At 42.3% G+C, this 16,243-nt stretch overlaps 2 protein-coding genes across 5 annotated transcripts in view; one reads left to right on the forward strand and one right to left on the reverse strand.

The window, feature by feature from the left end:
* lrp2a (low density lipoprotein receptor-related protein 2a) overlaps positions 1-1,104 on the forward strand; it is a 52,791-nt gene extending 51,687 nt beyond the window's left edge. The window contains exon 80 of the mRNA XM_006788505.3: positions 42-1,104. Coding sequence (XP_006788568.2) covers positions 42-212 — 171 coding nt within the window. The 3' untranslated portion in view covers positions 213-1,104. The remainder of the gene's footprint in view (positions 1-41) is intronic.
* dhrs9 (dehydrogenase/reductase (SDR family) member 9) lies at positions 249-13,446 on the reverse strand. Of its 4 annotated transcripts, XM_087830236.1 has the most exons (9): positions 13,319-13,446; positions 10,651-10,967; positions 8,700-8,958; positions 8,453-8,616; positions 8,099-8,115; positions 4,617-4,947; positions 3,387-3,645; positions 2,313-2,476; positions 249-2,221 (listed from the first exon to the last, which is right to left on the reverse strand). In XM_087830236.1, exons 2-9 carry the CDS (start codon positions 10,961-10,963, stop codon positions 2,001-2,003), a joined length of 1,728 nt encoding a protein of 575 aa, XP_087686362.1. In that variant the 5' UTR covers positions 10,964-10,967; positions 13,319-13,446; the 3' UTR covers positions 249-2,000. The 4 variants fall into 4 exon arrangements, with proteins under 4 accessions (XP_087686362.1, XP_087686363.1, XP_006788571.1 ...); XM_087830237.1 differs by lacking the exons at positions 249-2,221; positions 2,313-2,476; positions 3,387-3,645; positions 4,617-4,947 and adding an exon at positions 13,084-13,117 and having other exon boundaries at positions 7,013-8,154; positions 13,319-13,400; XM_006788508.3 differs by lacking the exons at positions 249-2,221; positions 2,313-2,476; positions 3,387-3,645; positions 4,617-4,947 and having other exon boundaries at positions 7,013-8,154.
* Positions 13,447-16,243: the final 2,797 nt, after the last annotated feature.

Below are 16,243 nucleotides of genomic sequence, written 5' to 3' on the forward strand. Positions count from 1 at the left end.
GGGAGGGGCTTCTCTTTTTTACCATCTGTGCTGTTTTACAGATGAGGGATGAAAAGCCCGTAGGAAGCAGCGGGGACTCGTCTGCCCCTGAGCCATCTCCATTTGCCCCCCCTGCCAAACCTCAGAAGAGGGATCGCCCCAACACCTTCTCGCCTACCGAGGACAGCTTCAAAGACACGGCCAACCTCGTTAAAGAGGACAGTGACGTATAACCCCTCTCTCGCGGACGGGAATCGAAAAATGAAACACACTTTGCACAGAATTTATTTTTTTATGCAGCCTGTGTACAAAACTCAAATCGTTTTAGGAGAGAAGTACATTTCTATAGAACAAAGAAAAACGTCTTCCGTGACTATGCCTTCTGACATTTCTTATGCCAATTTTGTGTTAATGTTTTTTGTTTCTTTATCCTGATGTACGATATGTATATCTTTGCACTGAAGCTGCTGATAGAAATGTTAATAAATATGTTGTATATTTGTAAATTTGGACAGTAAGATTTTTTTTCAGAAATATTCTGGAATAGATCCTAAATAGTTCGGCGTGAAGAAAATAACACATATAAAAGGCGAGCTGCATTGTGAATGTACAAAATGATCAAAGGAAATTGGAGAAATGCGATGGGTAATAATATCTGTTTCACCACTGAATATATACCTCATTTCACAGCTTAATTGAAGCAAGACAGATTCGATTTTATATCTCTTCAGTATGTGCTCCAATATAAACAGATGCATAGGCTTAAATACGTGTGCAAAGCATACTTTTATCCTTCTTAATCAAACTCATTTTTACCTTACATCACCTTTGCGACTTTTGAATTGACACGATTGTTTTTTAGTGATATTACTGAAATGAATAATGGCCAAATTAGTTTGGAACAGTACTTGAATGTGCCCAAGTCTATTGCGTGGATATGTAGTTGATCATCTTAAAGAGCAATATACAACCCAAGAATACAGATGTAGACATTTTCTAATAAGTTCTTTACAGATTGATCTATGTTGTATCATAATGAGGACAAATAAAAAAAATGTTATCTGTGAGGAAATGTCCAAATGGATTCAATTTCTGCTGCTGAGATGTGCATGAATAAATTTCTTATTTTGTAACGTGGTCTCTTTTTCTTCACTTTATTGTTACGGTCCATCTATTTTCTAGATCTTAGGGAGGTCTAGGGGCTACGCCTTGGACACCACACAAATGCATAGAGGAAGACAAAGATTTAGGGTCATGTTCATCCATGTTTACCCCTTTCTCCCTTGAGAGCTGCCTTAATTCTTCACAGCACAGATTCAGCAAGATGCTGGAAAAGTTCCACAGAGATTTTGGTTCTTATTGACATGATAGCATCACACAGTTGCTGCAGATTTGTCAGTTGCACATTAATGGTGTGAATCTCCCCTTTCACCACATCCTAAATGAGTGTTATCCTGCTGGAAGTCGCCACCATAGGTTGTGGTGTTTAAACAATTTCAAATATATGAGTTTAAATATGTGTGCAAATATATTTTCTTGGCACACTTTAGGTCCTTTAGATCCACACCATTGCACCACCACCTCCACCATGAAACACTGATACAAGACAGGACGGATCCACGATTTCATATTAATTATGTCGTATTCTGATCCGATTAACTGAATGTCACAGCAGAAATCAAGACTCAACAGGCCAGTCTTGTATTGTTTAATTTTGCTTCCTCTTCTTAACCGATGGAAACGGGACCCGGTGGGGTCATCTGCTGCTCCAGCTCATCTCCTTCAGTGTTTGATGTGTTGTGTGTTCAGAGATGCTCTTCTGTATATCTTGGTTTTAACAAGTGGTTATTTGAGCTACTGTTTTCTCTTTTTTGAATTATCTTCTCTAACCCCTAGAGATGGTGTGTGGGAAAATCTCAATCAGCTTTAGCTTAGGGTGAACATGGTCAACATATACACAGGAGAGAAGTAATGACACAGTCATACAAACTTTTACAGCGATGGTTAAGGCTGTCTGCTATTTACATCTTTTGTTTAGGAGAAGGGAGAATCACATTGACTATAAAGTCTGCAACGAATGAAGGGAGGTAGGACAAAGGGATCCAGAAAAGCTTTGCGTCCCAGCCTGCTGCGTAACGTGTGCGTGGGAAGCGAGCGGTCAGCGCGTGCTCCATGCACCTCGTCACCTTAGAGATATCCGGACTGCACAAGAGTCCCATGGAGAAGGTCTGAACTTTCACATCTGATAGATCAATAATCAGATAAAAGTGATCTTACAGAGCATCTGCTTAGCTGATCTGTAGCTGATTTAAACAAAGTGCGCTTTTACTCACACTCATCAAAGTATGTAGCTCCATATGAATCTTTCACATCTTGAGGGAGGCGGGACCACAGCCTCCTCAGGTCAGCGTCAATAAGATCAATGCGGGTCACGTTAGTCTTGAAGAAACCGGGCTCGATGATGCTCACATTAATACCAAAGGGCTGCATGTCCCTCCTGGTCAGACAAAGCAGACAACGTGTCTCTTTAAAGCAAGTGAAAGAATTTTACTGAGCACTTCTCCATCAGTACTATGCTGCGGCATAGTTAATATGCGAGTATTTTCAATCCTTTGATACTTTCATTAGACTGTGGTAGATGTCATTTCTGCTTTACTATATTCTTATGTGTATTTTTATGTGTATGTATTTTTTTTTATAGGCAGAGGTCCATGGGTCCATTTTTGGACAAAAGGTCCATTAACAAATATCAAATATTTGTTATTTGAAAATAACAAATATCCATTAACTCATTCACAAATAACAACCAATAACAAAAGGTCCAAAAAAACAGACTCCTACAGACCGCTGGGCATTCACACAAAAGAACTTGCGTCTCCAACAATGCATTGTGTATCTTTCTGCAGCAGAATATTATTTAGGGATGCTTCTGTATATGATCTTAGGCATGAATTCAAAAGATTTGGAAGTGTTTCTTAGAGCCTGGTTCTGCTGGAGGTTTCTTCCTGTTAAAAATGAGTTTCTCCTTCCCACTGTCGCCAAGTACTTGCTCATAGGGGGCTTCTTATTGTTTGCGTTTTCTCTGTATTTTGGGGGATTATGAGGTGCATTGAGATGATTTGATATTATATAAATAAAACTGAATAAAAGTGAATTGAAGATTTCAGCCCTTTCAACTACTGCTAACATCGCTTTATAGTAGTCTCCTGATCTCCCCTTAAAAGATGCGTAACTAACTGTAGTGTGGAGTTACCAAAGCATCAGGACACTCACATGATTTTATTGGTCCAATGTCACCAAAACCATCTTGCCTACCCAAGTGTTAATCCTTTTTTATTTATTTTTTAAATTATGACTTAAAAAAAAACAAACACCTCAGCAGTATGTTTTTAACCACAAGTTCATACCTGAGGCTGTCAGAAAAGGCTTCCACTCCCCATTTGGACAGGCAGTATCCTCCACCAGTGAGAGACAGTCGTCCCAGAATACTGGCTACATTCACCACTCTGCCCCGAGCTTTCTTTAAGAGAGGCAGAAACTGGAGGGTTACGTCAATCACTCCTATTAGATTCACATCCAAAACCTTTGTGAAATCCTCTAACTTCATCCATTCTGTTGGGCCGATGGGTGTCGATCTTCCAGCATTATTCACCAGACCCCACAGACCTGCAGGATACAGAATAACGACCACCAGAAAACAGCTCATGACCTTCATCTTTTAAATCTTTTGCTTTGTAATCTTGACAGATTAAACTGCTTACAGCCCGTGCAGATGCTTCTCTGGATCTGCAGATGTCACACACTGACCTGCTGTGCAAGGTTTCAGTGAAAGCTGATCAATCTGTTATCTATGTTCAACCCTAGAGAAGAGTATGAGATGCTCCACATACACAGGTTGGCCAGATTTTGGTTTGTATCCTTTTCTGTAGGCATTTTGTAAGTATGCCATGAAACTTCCTTTTATGTGTGCTAATATGCATCTGAATGTTGGATAAAGCCAGGTCTATAATTCCTATTTTGCTGGAGTAGACTCATTGCAGAGATGACTTTGAATATCTTTTGCATACAAAATAGTATTTTTTTCCAATTTATGTAAAATTTCTTTCAAGGGCCAAAATCAAGAGGGTGTTTTGGCCCTTGGGCTTCTAAAACCAATCAAATTTGGACATCTATGTGGTGAAAATCTGTCATTGACACACTGAACATCTGAGAAGCAGGTGAAAACAGACATATGGGTTCTTTTCTAATTATCTATAAGATAAAAAGGTTAGGAGCCACTTACATAGAGCATGGGCCTGACAAACTGATCTATGGCATTTGTTTTACACATTTGCCACCTTTGGGTTTTTTTTTTCCCCAGTAAAAATCTTTTTCATAGATAAAATCAAATGATGGAATTACTTTTTGCACATCAGTGATAACATTTGTTTTCAGCACATGCTGTCCCACAGTTGGTAGTCAGACAGTCTTGATTTATGTCAGAAGCAGGTTTCTCCCTCCTGCAGGATGTGTTACACGTATCAGTAGGAGGATGATGGGTTGATGACGGGATGGACCAGCTTGGCTTTATCTCTCCCAGTGCTTCACTCTGACTGGCACCCTATCAGTGTGCACCCCCTGCTGTCCGCCCGGCTCACCTCGCTCTCCGACCTCTCTGCTCACAGACTCCACCGCCTTCCTGATGCTCGCGCTGTCCGTAACATCCAGCAGGAAGGCCTTCAGTCTGGGGGAGGCAGCCGCTGCCAAGTCTGCAGCACCTTTCTCTGTGAGGCAGGCGGCCATGACTTGGAAACCTTTTCGGTCCAGCTGTTTGGCCAGAAGATTCCCAAAGCCGCTGTCACAGCCTGTGATGAGCACATGTTTCTGGCTGAAACCATCAACCTTGTAGGAATCTCTGATGTACCAGCGGACCGCAGCGAGCGTGGCCAGAAGGAAAACACACGTTAGGGCCAGGTGTGACAGGATTACCTAAGACACAAAAATTACAACTAAAATGAAAGACTTCACACATTCATAATGCCATCCTCTACTTTATTTTAATCACTGGATAAAGTAATTAATTTATACAAAAACAGAGAAATCGTCTTACCCCTGCCAAATAAGCTGCTAGACGGTCTGTAAATGCCTGGGGGGAGAGACTTGGGATGCATTTCAAAACATTTAAGCAGCAGTAATAAAACCTGAATTATACACACGGCCTCTTAATGTTTGTTTAGCCTCGTTTTATTTTTCATAAAGCAGAGCATCACATGAAAGTTCTGGACATTGAAGAATAAAGCAATTTAACACTTAATAAATAAAAGATTTAAAACTTGTCTCAGTGTTAAAGCCTGTAACCAGATTATTAAACCAGGGCGCCACTGCTATTATTTAGCTGCAGCTCCCCCTTGTGGCTCAACTGGTTATGGCAGAATTACATAGCTTTTAAAGCCATTCACAACTAAGTGAGCCCTTAACCCAGTATTGAGTAGAACAGACCGAGATCTAAGAAAATGTGGCCACACCTGATTAATATGTCCCCAAATGAAGTTCAGTTCACCCAAACAGAAAATTGGCATCTACCCTCACAGGTCTGAAAGCTGGAAGGTTAAACTGAATACATTTAATCAGTATGTCTTGATGCATTCTCAATCATCCAGGTAAGTAAATCTCCAAAAATTGATTCTGTTCATCTGTACGTAGCGTTTTGTGGGAGAAACATTTCGTCACTCATCCAAGTGACTTCTTCAGTCTCAGCTGACTGCAGGTTTCCCCATCTTATAAACAGTACATTTGCATAATGACTGAAAAGCTGGAAAGGCACCTAAAGAAAGCTCCAGCCGATCCAGGAGAGAAGGACAACCGCTGCCCAAGCGAAAACCTGTAGTGATCCCATATGTGTCAGGAGTATCGGAGCAGCTGAGACGCATTTTTTCTAAACACTGGGTTTCTGTGGTTTTTAAACCCCAAAACACACTGCGCCAAAAATTGGTCCACCCGAAGGACCGGGTCCCCCGACACAAACAGAGTAACATAGTGTACGCTGTTAAGTGCCAGGATTTATACATCGGGGAAACCAAACAACCTCTGGCGAAGCGGATGGCACAACACAGAAGAGCTACCTCGTCAGGCCAAGACTCTGCAGTCTAGTTACACCTACAGGCTAGTGGACACTCTTTCAAGGATGAGGATGTACACATCCTGGACAGGGAGGAACGCTGGTTTGAGCGTGGAGTCAAGGAGGCCATTTACGTGAAAAGGGAAAGACCATCTCTGAATCGAGGAGGGGGCCTAAGGGTACATCTTTTGCCATCAATCAACTTTTGAAGATTTAATCAGTATATTTGTGATCACAGGTTTACTGACCTGTCATGTGTTACTTTTTACTTCTGCTTTTACCAGATTTCAGATGGTAACATTATGTTATCCTAGAACTCATTCGAGAGGGGAATATATGAGGGAGCGGGTGTGGCTCAGGAGGTACAGCAGTTCATCTATTAATCAGGAGGCTGGTGGTTTGATCCTTAGCTCTCCTGGTCCGCATGCTGGAGTATCGTTGGGCAAGATACTAAATCCTGACTTGCCCCTGATGTGTGTGCATGAATGTTATGCATTAAAAAAGTGTATATATGTGAGTGAATGAATCTTGAAGTGAGAGAGTGCTTTGAGAACTCAAACTGAGCTGATAAGCACTAAAACTACAGCCCATTTATCTGACATCTGTTAGCTCAAACTACAGGAAAATGCTGCTTAGACCTCATGATTATAAAAGACTTACAAAAGACTGGATCCTTACTTTTCATAGACACTCAGCAATATACTTGAACAATAAAATGAAAGAATTATTCGCTGGTACCAATGTTTTTTTACATTGTGGTGTGAGAGATTTTATTAAAAGATCTTAATCCAGTCCTCTCTTTGTTTCTCACACGAACATGCAGGAATAGGAAGTATGTAGTTGGAAATAAATGTGTACGATTTTGGGCATTTTCTCAATACATTTTATTTGATTTGTGCACCAATTGTGTTTCATTAACCCTCTGAAAACTCAAAGTCAAACTATCTGCATGTTAGAAACTAAACTATGGGTAAACAGATTTTTAAAAACAACATGACAATTTTCATTCATCCACCAGATGGCATCAGATCTCATTAGGCCATCTACTGAAAGTAAAATGTAACAAAAAACAAAACAAAACAAAAAAAAAACCATACAAAAATAACAAGAGGTTTCAATCGAGCCACTCCTGTCAAGTCTGTTAATTAACTTAGTGTAAAATAGATAAACAGGCAATAACTTATCCAGACGTTAGCTGAGCTAGGTGATCACAATGGGTACAAGAGCCAAACAGCACAAATTTAAGCACCACTAAATGTATAATAGTAGAACAAATAATAATCATAAAAATAATACAAACATACCATGGTTACAGCTTTAGGCGTTTCTGCTGCTTCACCCCTGGGAATATAAATTAACTGAAAGGTGCTTTCTAAATCAAAACCTGGTGATGAAGGTGAAGTTATGTAACAAGTCTGCAAAGTCAAAGTCCGATATAACAGGAGGGTCTAAAAGGTTACATGCTTGGGGTTGTGTAATACAGTCAGGGTGCATGAGCCCTGGTTTTGATAACAGCACTCCCCTTTCAACTGAAATCAATTGAGAAAGCACATCTCTGACTATAGGTTACACAGTCTTCGATATGTAGGACGAATACATGTTAGGATTTTTTGCTTTACTAACAAAGGTGAGATGACACAGCATTCAAGATTATTACATGACTTGACACAAAGTTAATTGTCAGTGCTCAACGGTTTCTTCGTTACCTGACATGTACTCTTCTGAGAGCAGCTCTATTAATCAATTAAATAGATGTAATAATGCCTAGAGTCATAATTATCGTAAGAAAATAAACACACGCGCATATAATCTTCAGATTAGCCCAAAATCCTTCACTGACTGACGTGACAGAAACTACAGCACAGATATTTTGGGTCTGGGTTTACTTTTAATTAAATACGTGTCTGAGAGCCAGCTCGGCATGTACGACATCGGCAACCAGAGGAACTTGGCGTCCCATCCGGGGGAGTAGCGAGTGCGTGGATAAAGGGCAGAGATGGCGTGCTCCATACAGCCGACCACCTTCATCAGGTCCCCGTCTACAATCTGCCTGTACCTCTCGTCCAACTGCTCAAGCACTAAAAAGAGAAATGTTTCACACATGAGTTCTGTAAAAATGATTCAATTCAATTAAAGGACTAATGATCATCAGTCGGGATCATAGGCAAGATTAATGCAGCTGAAAAGAGTCCAGAAAGCTTCTGGTGCACGAAATCTTGTCTGCTGCATATTGATTCTGCACAGTCACATGAAATGAAGAGATTAAAGTAGATACAATGTCAGGCTGAAGGTGGAAATGAGTGCAATGGATGAACAGCTTGAAAACATAATGCATCCGAGCAAGTCTTATCTGTTAAATAAAATAAAGCATCTCACTTGTGTCCAAGAAACCATGCCCGTAGTCATCTTTCACTTCCTGAGGTAATCTTTCCCAGAGTTTCATCAAGTTATTCTTCAACAAAGCCGTGTCAGTCACGTTTGTTTTAAAGAACCCGGGCTCAATGCATAACACCTTGACTCCAAATGGTGCCATGTTGATACTGAAACACAAAATGAGATGCTGCAAGTCAGCAGACTCACAGGGTACGCATGTACAGGCTTGAAAAGTCAGATGTGCTCTCACCGGAGGCTGTCATTGAAGGACTCCACTCCATACTTGGACACACAGTAAGGTCCGCCGAATGGGCTGATTCGACCACACACACTAGCGATGTTTATCACCCTGCCTTTGGCCTTCTTGATGAGGGGGAGGACACTCAGGGTCACGTCGATGACACCGAGCAGATTGACCGCTATCATAGGCTTGAAATCTTCTATGGTGAGCCAGTCGTTGGGACCGGACGGCACTGAGATTCCAGCGTTGTTCACGACGGCCCAGAGGCCTGAAGTAACACAAACCCAACAACAAGAAGCACAATGAGAGCCACAGTACTGACACACAAATCCCTGCTTTGGACTGCGTGTTATAATCATTAACGTTGAAATATAGTAGACCATAAAAACAGGGCCACATGAGAATTGGGACTGTTGTTGAGGGCTGGAACAGTAAGATTAACTAATTTATACTCAATGTAACTTTATCTCCTTACAAACTGCTGTTGGAGAGAGTAGATGTTAAAAATATCCCCCAACTGTGGCCCTTGGGAAAACTCAAATGTCGTAACTTTTTAAAATCTTTGTGTTATTGCTGGGAGATATTTTTTCTGGGTCATTAACCCAGACTGATTGTGAAATCATAGCAAACCACTCTTAAAAACACTGTATTTGCTTCTCATTTTATGTCATGTAGGCCCACTTTAAAGTGATAAACATGCTCTGCCGGTTTCTAATCTAGACTCCATAAATCCACACTTTGAAAATCACTGATATGACCAGCTAAGCATCTACTACAATCAAGTCAAATGATTTGCAGATACATCCTGCATATTCTGCCTAACATGACTTTTTCCCCCTACCAAAATAGTCTCACTTTCCACTCCATAACATTAACTTCTCAAAGCCAGTTTAAAAATTGGGCTCAGAACTTTGAATTGAATTGAATATCAGACCTGGGAAATGAAAACAATTTTATTTATATAGCGCCAAATCACAACAACAGTCGCCTCAAGGCACTTTATATTGTAAGGTAGACCCTACAATAATACATGCAGAGAAAAACCCAACAATCTTATGACCCCCTATGAGCAAGCACTTTGGTGACGGGGGAAGGAAAAACTCCATTTTAACAGGAAGAAACCTCCGGCAGAATCAGGCTCAGGGAGGGGCGGCCATCAACCATTAAAATAAGCCCCAAACCCTAAAATGACTGGAAATGAGTTAAACAGGCTGGCTCTTCCTGCAGGCACACTACAAATCCAAACACTGAGTCATTAAATACATTAACCCTTTTACGCATAGTGGTCACTACAGTGGACAGCTATTCAGAGGCTGTTTTCTTGTCTTTGTGTCAGCGTTGATGGTATACTTGCACATAAATACAACACACAGTGTATATTATTTATTTGTTTGTCAAATCACAAGTCAAAACATATGTTGTCCACCTAAATTGACATGTAAAAAATTATTTGAAAAGTACACGTTTTAAAAAAAATGAAGTTTAAAAATATTTTTTTTCATGCCTAAAGATGAATAAAAACACTAACATAATGAGATGTTGTCTTCGCTTCATTGTTCTTACAGTTCAGTTGTTCAGGGTTTGTTTTATTTTCCTTCATGCTGGAATTAACAGAGTGAGTGGGTGGGTGGGTAGCTGGGTTATTGACTATACTGACAACAGATAGGAGTATACAGACTGACACAGTCCTCACTGTGAAAAAGGAAGGCCTTTACATTGAGTTTCAGTCTTGTTCACATTTTATTCAAGAAAACAATACTGAATAATTCTTTCCTTCGTATATTTATTCTACTCACGCCTGTCTAAAGCAATTAAAAATTACTGTGATGGACTACTTTTGTGATAAAATTAAAGAAATGACTGTGAAAACAGATGAATTGCCTTAACAGCGACGTAATCAAAATATTTGACATTTAAGTTCATCAGTTAAAAAGGGGAGACTTTACACTGAGCCACTCACCCTTCTGTCCAACCAGAGTCTTGATGAAAGCTGCCACTTTGCTCACACTCTCAGAGTCGGTGACGTCCAGGTGGATGGTGGTCAGTTTGTCGGAGGAGACCTTCTTCAGCTCATCCTCACCCTTCCCGGTGTAACAGCCTGCAATCACGCGGAAGCCCAGCTTGTCCAGGTGTCTCGCCAGGAGATTACCAAACCCGGAGTCGCAACCTGTGATGTACACATACTTGTCCTCCTTGTTGGAGACTCTTTTGGTTTCTCTGTACCAGCGATAAACGAACCAAACAGCCACCAGCCCGAGGATGTACAGAAACATTTTTCTAAGGCCAAGAAGAAGGTGGAACATTATTATTAGGTTATATTTAAATACCTTCGGGAACTTTTATACATATATATTATAGGTCATGGTTAAATGATTATGACAAATAGGTGTTGATGTGCAATAACATAGGAGGTTGAGCCAAAACCCTTAGCGGCTGTGTGAGGGGGTCAAAACTACGAGTGTAGGTTGCTGATAAATGACAGCTTCATCTGATGATTAAATCATTGAGATCAATGACAAGGTTCTGAATTGTGCCAGTCCGGTTGGCCAATACGATTACATACCTTATTGGAATGACAGGGTTTCTAATAAGGTATGACTCTAAAGTCTTGACTTGTTTTCCTTATTTTAATTACTTAAAAGACCGGTCATATTTGAATGCCCACTCCATCACTCTTCTTTGGTTAACCGGCTGCTCTTTTGTACAAATATTCGTCATATCTGAATCTACTTTGTAAAGAAAACCAGCACTTGTATTTGCATTGGATGTGAGGAATAGACAGTAACGAAACCACGCTGTAATTTACGGATCATCCTGTCACTCCTGTTTGGCCAACCTTACACCTAATGCTCTTTTCTTCAATGAAGAAGGAAATGACCTTACACTCACTCTTCCGCATATTCCTGTAATATGTGGTCTTGACTTTGCGCACACATTCACACTCCTATTTGTCATGCATAGTTGTTACATCTGTAAACCATCTGAGCATGCTACTACAGGTTAACAACCTGCTGTGACTTGACACACTCAAGCTCCGTAAACACGCTTTACAACGCTCATGACGTGATGCCTGTGGGACTTCACAGACAACCAAAAAGACTAAACTTTTTGGGTTTGGGATTTTTTTGGTAAATGAGAAATACTTTATTTGTGAAATTTTTTAAAAATGCCCGATGATTAAAGTGATGACAATAACATCTGGCAGATGCTTCTCTCCCAGAGTGATATCATGCATTATAGATGGTGACAGCATGTAGCATGAAGGCCTTACATATATACACACAATTGCGACACTGTGAGGGAACCTGTTAGAATGAAAGATTAAATCATCTGTTTTGACTACAAACACAATCAGCAACTGGTGAGACTGCAGACGGAAATATAAAGATAAACTAAACATCTGCAAAATGCAAAGAATGAGAGATAACACAAGGCTGTGAAGAATTTCACATATTACTTTGACGACTTTTACTGTCATTTGAGAAATGAGACAAAGGAAATAGCCACGGGAAGTTTTACACTCTCGTCTAGCGGATGAAGAAGTATTTAAATCATTGTGAGTAAATTTAGAAATATTACACTATAAAAGAAATTAGCACGAACATACATTTAAAGCTACTTTTGGCTGCTGTCTTCTTTCCCCAAAGGTTAACCATAGGAGATCGATCCACATGTTTGATCTGGCACCGGCTCTAATGCACCGTTGCCAGTTATCTGCGTTTTCCCCCCAACTTTTGTGGATCCTCCTGGTCTTTAAACTAGTGAATGGTTAGGTTAGGTAAAGTACCTAAAGTAAAAGGCCGAAATTTGTGCATCATAATTACAACAATTTAGGTTCAGATTTATTCTTAGTTTTCAAGTTGAAAATACCGATTTTAAAATATGTTCCCCTGAGTCAAGATGAGGAAGTAGGAGAAATGCTTGAGTAAATGTACTAGTTGACAGGTTTATCCGGTGGAACAATATACTAAGGTGGGGATGGAGGTGGGACCAGCCTGGGTGACTGAAGCTGGGTGTGGCAGGAATGGCACGAATGCCCTGTGAGCTATGCAGGAGTTGCACAAGCTAATTAATTTTGAAAATCTGGATTCATCTTTATGTTAGATTTTTGGATCTAACATATCTATAAAACACTGGAGGAATAACAAAAAATCTCTCTTAATTTTTTTCCACAGTGATATTCTCACACAGAGTCAAGAACAAGAAATAAAATTCAAATTAGTTAATTTCACAAAGACAAACAAAAAACAAGGAAAACAGGAAATAATCACAGTTTAGAAGCCGGGACCTGGGGGGTATTTGATACTGAAAACTCATCTTGATCCACACACTTCATTGATTATGAAATCAGCTGATTATCCTCCTCAGCTGCAGGTAGATTCAAAAGCCTTACCTGTGGTGGGGTGACTGCGTCTCACACGTTTGAACTGAACAGAATAAATGAGTGTAACACTGAGCCAAGCCTTTTATCGCATTAACTTTAGATTCGATGTCATATAAGAGATAGTCACCTTTTGTTCACTTTCCCGTATGTTATATAAAATATAAAATTTCAAGGCGCGGGAAGATTGATAAACTTCATATATGGAGCGTAAGTAAAAAGAAAAAAAAGATAAAAAAAACCTCACTTCTGCGTTTTCCAAAGTCAGTACATGAAATGAGACTTGCAGCGCAGCGAGGCATGAACCTCCACCGAAAAGAAGTAAGAAGCTCATTTTTCTCTCTCCTCTATTTAATTTGTTGCCAGTTCTAGGAAACTTCCGGGGATAGTGTTTGACTCTAAGGGTTGCCATGGCTGTGTGACAAAATGCACCAAAAGGGAGAGAACCCGGCGGCAAGAAGCAGCACAGTCAGTTCAGCGGGAAAATGACTGAACTGGCAACTTCAGCCTGTGTGTTTTTTTCCACTGAAAACTGAATGAAGAGCGCCAACCCCTGGACACTAAATTTCTCGCTCAATTTTTATTTCACTTATTTCATTTATTTATTTATTTTTCTTTTTTTTTTGTTGTCTTCAATTGTATCTTCTCTGGTTCGTGATGTGTAGAGCTTGGACCTGAAGAAACACAAACCCATTCCGTTTCTTTATTTTATATGGAGAGAATGACCATAATCAGTCTATCAAAGCAATAAGTAATAGCAGTACCAATCACCAATAGCATGCAAACGCTATCACCAAAAGCTTTGCAATAGCAAAAGGTAAAAGGTTGTAAAAGGTTGCAGCTTTTACAATAGCTAGCATTCAGTACACATGCTTCTTTGGCGTTAGACAGCTGTATGTATTCAAGTGTCCCCTGCACTCACACAGACTTTTTTTTCTTTCTCTCTGCAGATTCGTTATTTTACTTGTTGGTGTCAAGGGTAAGTGAAAAGCATTTTAAGTATGTTCAGACACTTGTCATGGCTGTGGTGTTTCAGTGAAAACCCTAAAAGGTTTTATATACACCATGTAGTGAGTAGTGTACCCGAGCGGTGCTTTATTATTGGACTTCTGTGCTAATCACGGTTTGGCCATAACGAACACCTTGTTCGAACATAAGAGTGTCCATAAGTGCACGTGGCACCAGGACGCTCTAGGCCGTAGGTCGATGATCGATTTTGTAATTGTATCACCAGACCTGCGACCATATGTTCTGGACACTCGGGTAAAGAGAGGGGCTGAGCTGTCAACCGATCACCACCTGGTGGTGAGTTGGATCAGGTGGCGGGGGAGGACGCTGGACAGACCTGGTACACCTAAACGCGTAGTGAGGGTGTGCTGGGAACGACTAGCAGAGGCCCCAGTCCGCGAGATCTTCAACGCACACCTCCGGCAGAGCTTCAACAGCATTCCGAGGGAGGCGGGGGACATCGAGTCCGAATGGACCATGTTCAGCGTCGCCATTGCCGAAGCTGCTGCATTGAGCTGCGGCCGCAGGGTGGTTGGTGCCTGCCGTGGTGGTAATCCCCGAACCAAATGGTGGACACCAGAGGTGAAGGGAGCCACCAGGCTGAAGAAGGAGTCCTATCGGGCTTGGTTAGCCTGTGGGACTCCGGAGGCAGCTGACGGGTATCGACAGGCCAAGCGGAATGCGGCTCGGGCAGTGGCTGAAGCAAAAACTCGGGTGTGGGAGGAGTTCGGAGAGGCCATGGAAAAAGACTTTCGGACTGCCTCGAAGAGATTCTGGCAAACCGTCAGGCGTCTCAGGAGGGGAAAGCGGTGCTCTACCTGCACTGTGTATAGTGCTGGCGGAGCGCTGCTGACGTCGACTGGGAAAATTGTCAGGCGGTGGAAGGAATACTTCGAGGACCTCCTTAATCCCACTGACGTGTCTTCCGAGGAGGAAGCAGAGTCTGGGGATGAGGGGAATGACCCGCCAATTTCCGGGGGCGAGGTCACTGAGGCAGTTAAACAACTTCTTGGTGGCAGAGCCCCTGGTGTTGATGAGGTCCACCCCGAGTTCCTGAAAGCTCTGGACGTTGTAGGGCTGTCTTTGTTGACACGCCTCTGCAATGTTGCGTGGAGATCAGGGGCAGTACCCCTGGACTGGCAGACCGGGGTGGTGGTCCCCATCTTTAAGAAGGGGGACCGGAGGGTGTGTTCCAACTACAGGGGGATCACACTCCTCAGCCTCCCCGGGAAAGTCTATGCCAGGGTGCTGGAAAGGAGAGTTCGTCCGCTAGTCGAACCTCGGATACAGGAGGAACAATGCGGTTTTCGTCCTGGTTGCGGAACACTCGACCAGCTCTTCATCTTTTCGAGGATACTTGAGGGTGCATGGGAGTTTGCCCAACCAGTCTACATGTGTTTTGTGGACTTGGAGAAGGCATTCGACCGTGTCCCTCGGGGTGTCCTGTGGGAGGTGTTGCGGGAGTATGGGGTGTCTGGCCCATTGCTATGGGCCATTCGATCCCTATACAACCGTTGTAAGAGCTTGGTTCGCATTGCCGGCAATAAGTCGGACTCGTTCCCGGTGGGTGATGGGCTCCGCCAGGGCTGCCCTTTGTCACCGGTTCTGTTCATAATTTTTATGGACAGGATTTCTAGGCGCAGCCAAGTGGCGGAGGGCTTTCGCTTTGGTGGCCTCAGGATCTCATCTCTGATTTTTGCGGATGATGTGGTTCTGTTGGCTTCATCGGGTGAGGGCCTCCAGCTCGCACTGGAGCGGTTCGCAGCCGAGTGTGAAGGAGCAGGAATGAGGATCAGCACCTCCAAATCTGAGGCCATGGTTCTCAGCCGGAAAAGGGTGGAGTGCCCACTCCGGGTCGGGGATGAGTTCCTGCCCCAAGTGGAGGAGTTCAAGTATCTCGGGGTCTTGTTCGCGAGTGATGGGAGAAGGGAGCCGGAGATCGACAGACGGATTGGGGCTGCAGCTGCAGTAATGCGGACGCTGCACCGGTCCGTCGTGGTGAAGAGGGAGCTGAGTGTAAAAGCGAAGCTCTCAATTTACCGGTCGATCTACGTCCCTACCCTCACCTATGGCCACGAGCTGTGGGTAGTGACCGAAAGAACGAGATCGCGGATACAAGCGGCGGAAATGAGCTTCCTCCGAAGGGTGGCTGGCCTCTCCCTTA

The sequence above is a fragment of the Neolamprologus brichardi genome, chromosome 16 (assembly GCF_056152115.1).
Source record: "Neolamprologus brichardi isolate AB-2024 chromosome 16, ASM5615211v1, whole genome shotgun sequence".
Taxonomy (NCBI): domain Eukaryota; kingdom Metazoa; phylum Chordata; class Actinopteri; order Cichliformes; family Cichlidae; genus Neolamprologus; species Neolamprologus brichardi.

What these genes read in the sequence shown, in the direction of transcription:
- dhrs9 (XM_087830236.1), bottom strand. Translation starts at nt 10,963, where the DNA reads ATGTTTCTGTACATCCTCGGGCTGGTGGCTGTTTGGTTCGTTTATCGC. An exon ending in TCCTTCAATGACAGCCTCCG is followed by an intron (nt 8,617 to 8,699) that starts GTGAGAGCACAT and finishes TTTGTGTTTCAG; the next exon opens with TATCAACATGGCACCATTTG. An exon ending in CAGAGAGGTCGGAGAGCGAG is followed by an intron (nt 3,646 to 4,616) that starts GTGAGCCGGGCG and finishes TGTATCCTGCAG; the next exon opens with GTCTGTGGGGTCTGGTGAAT.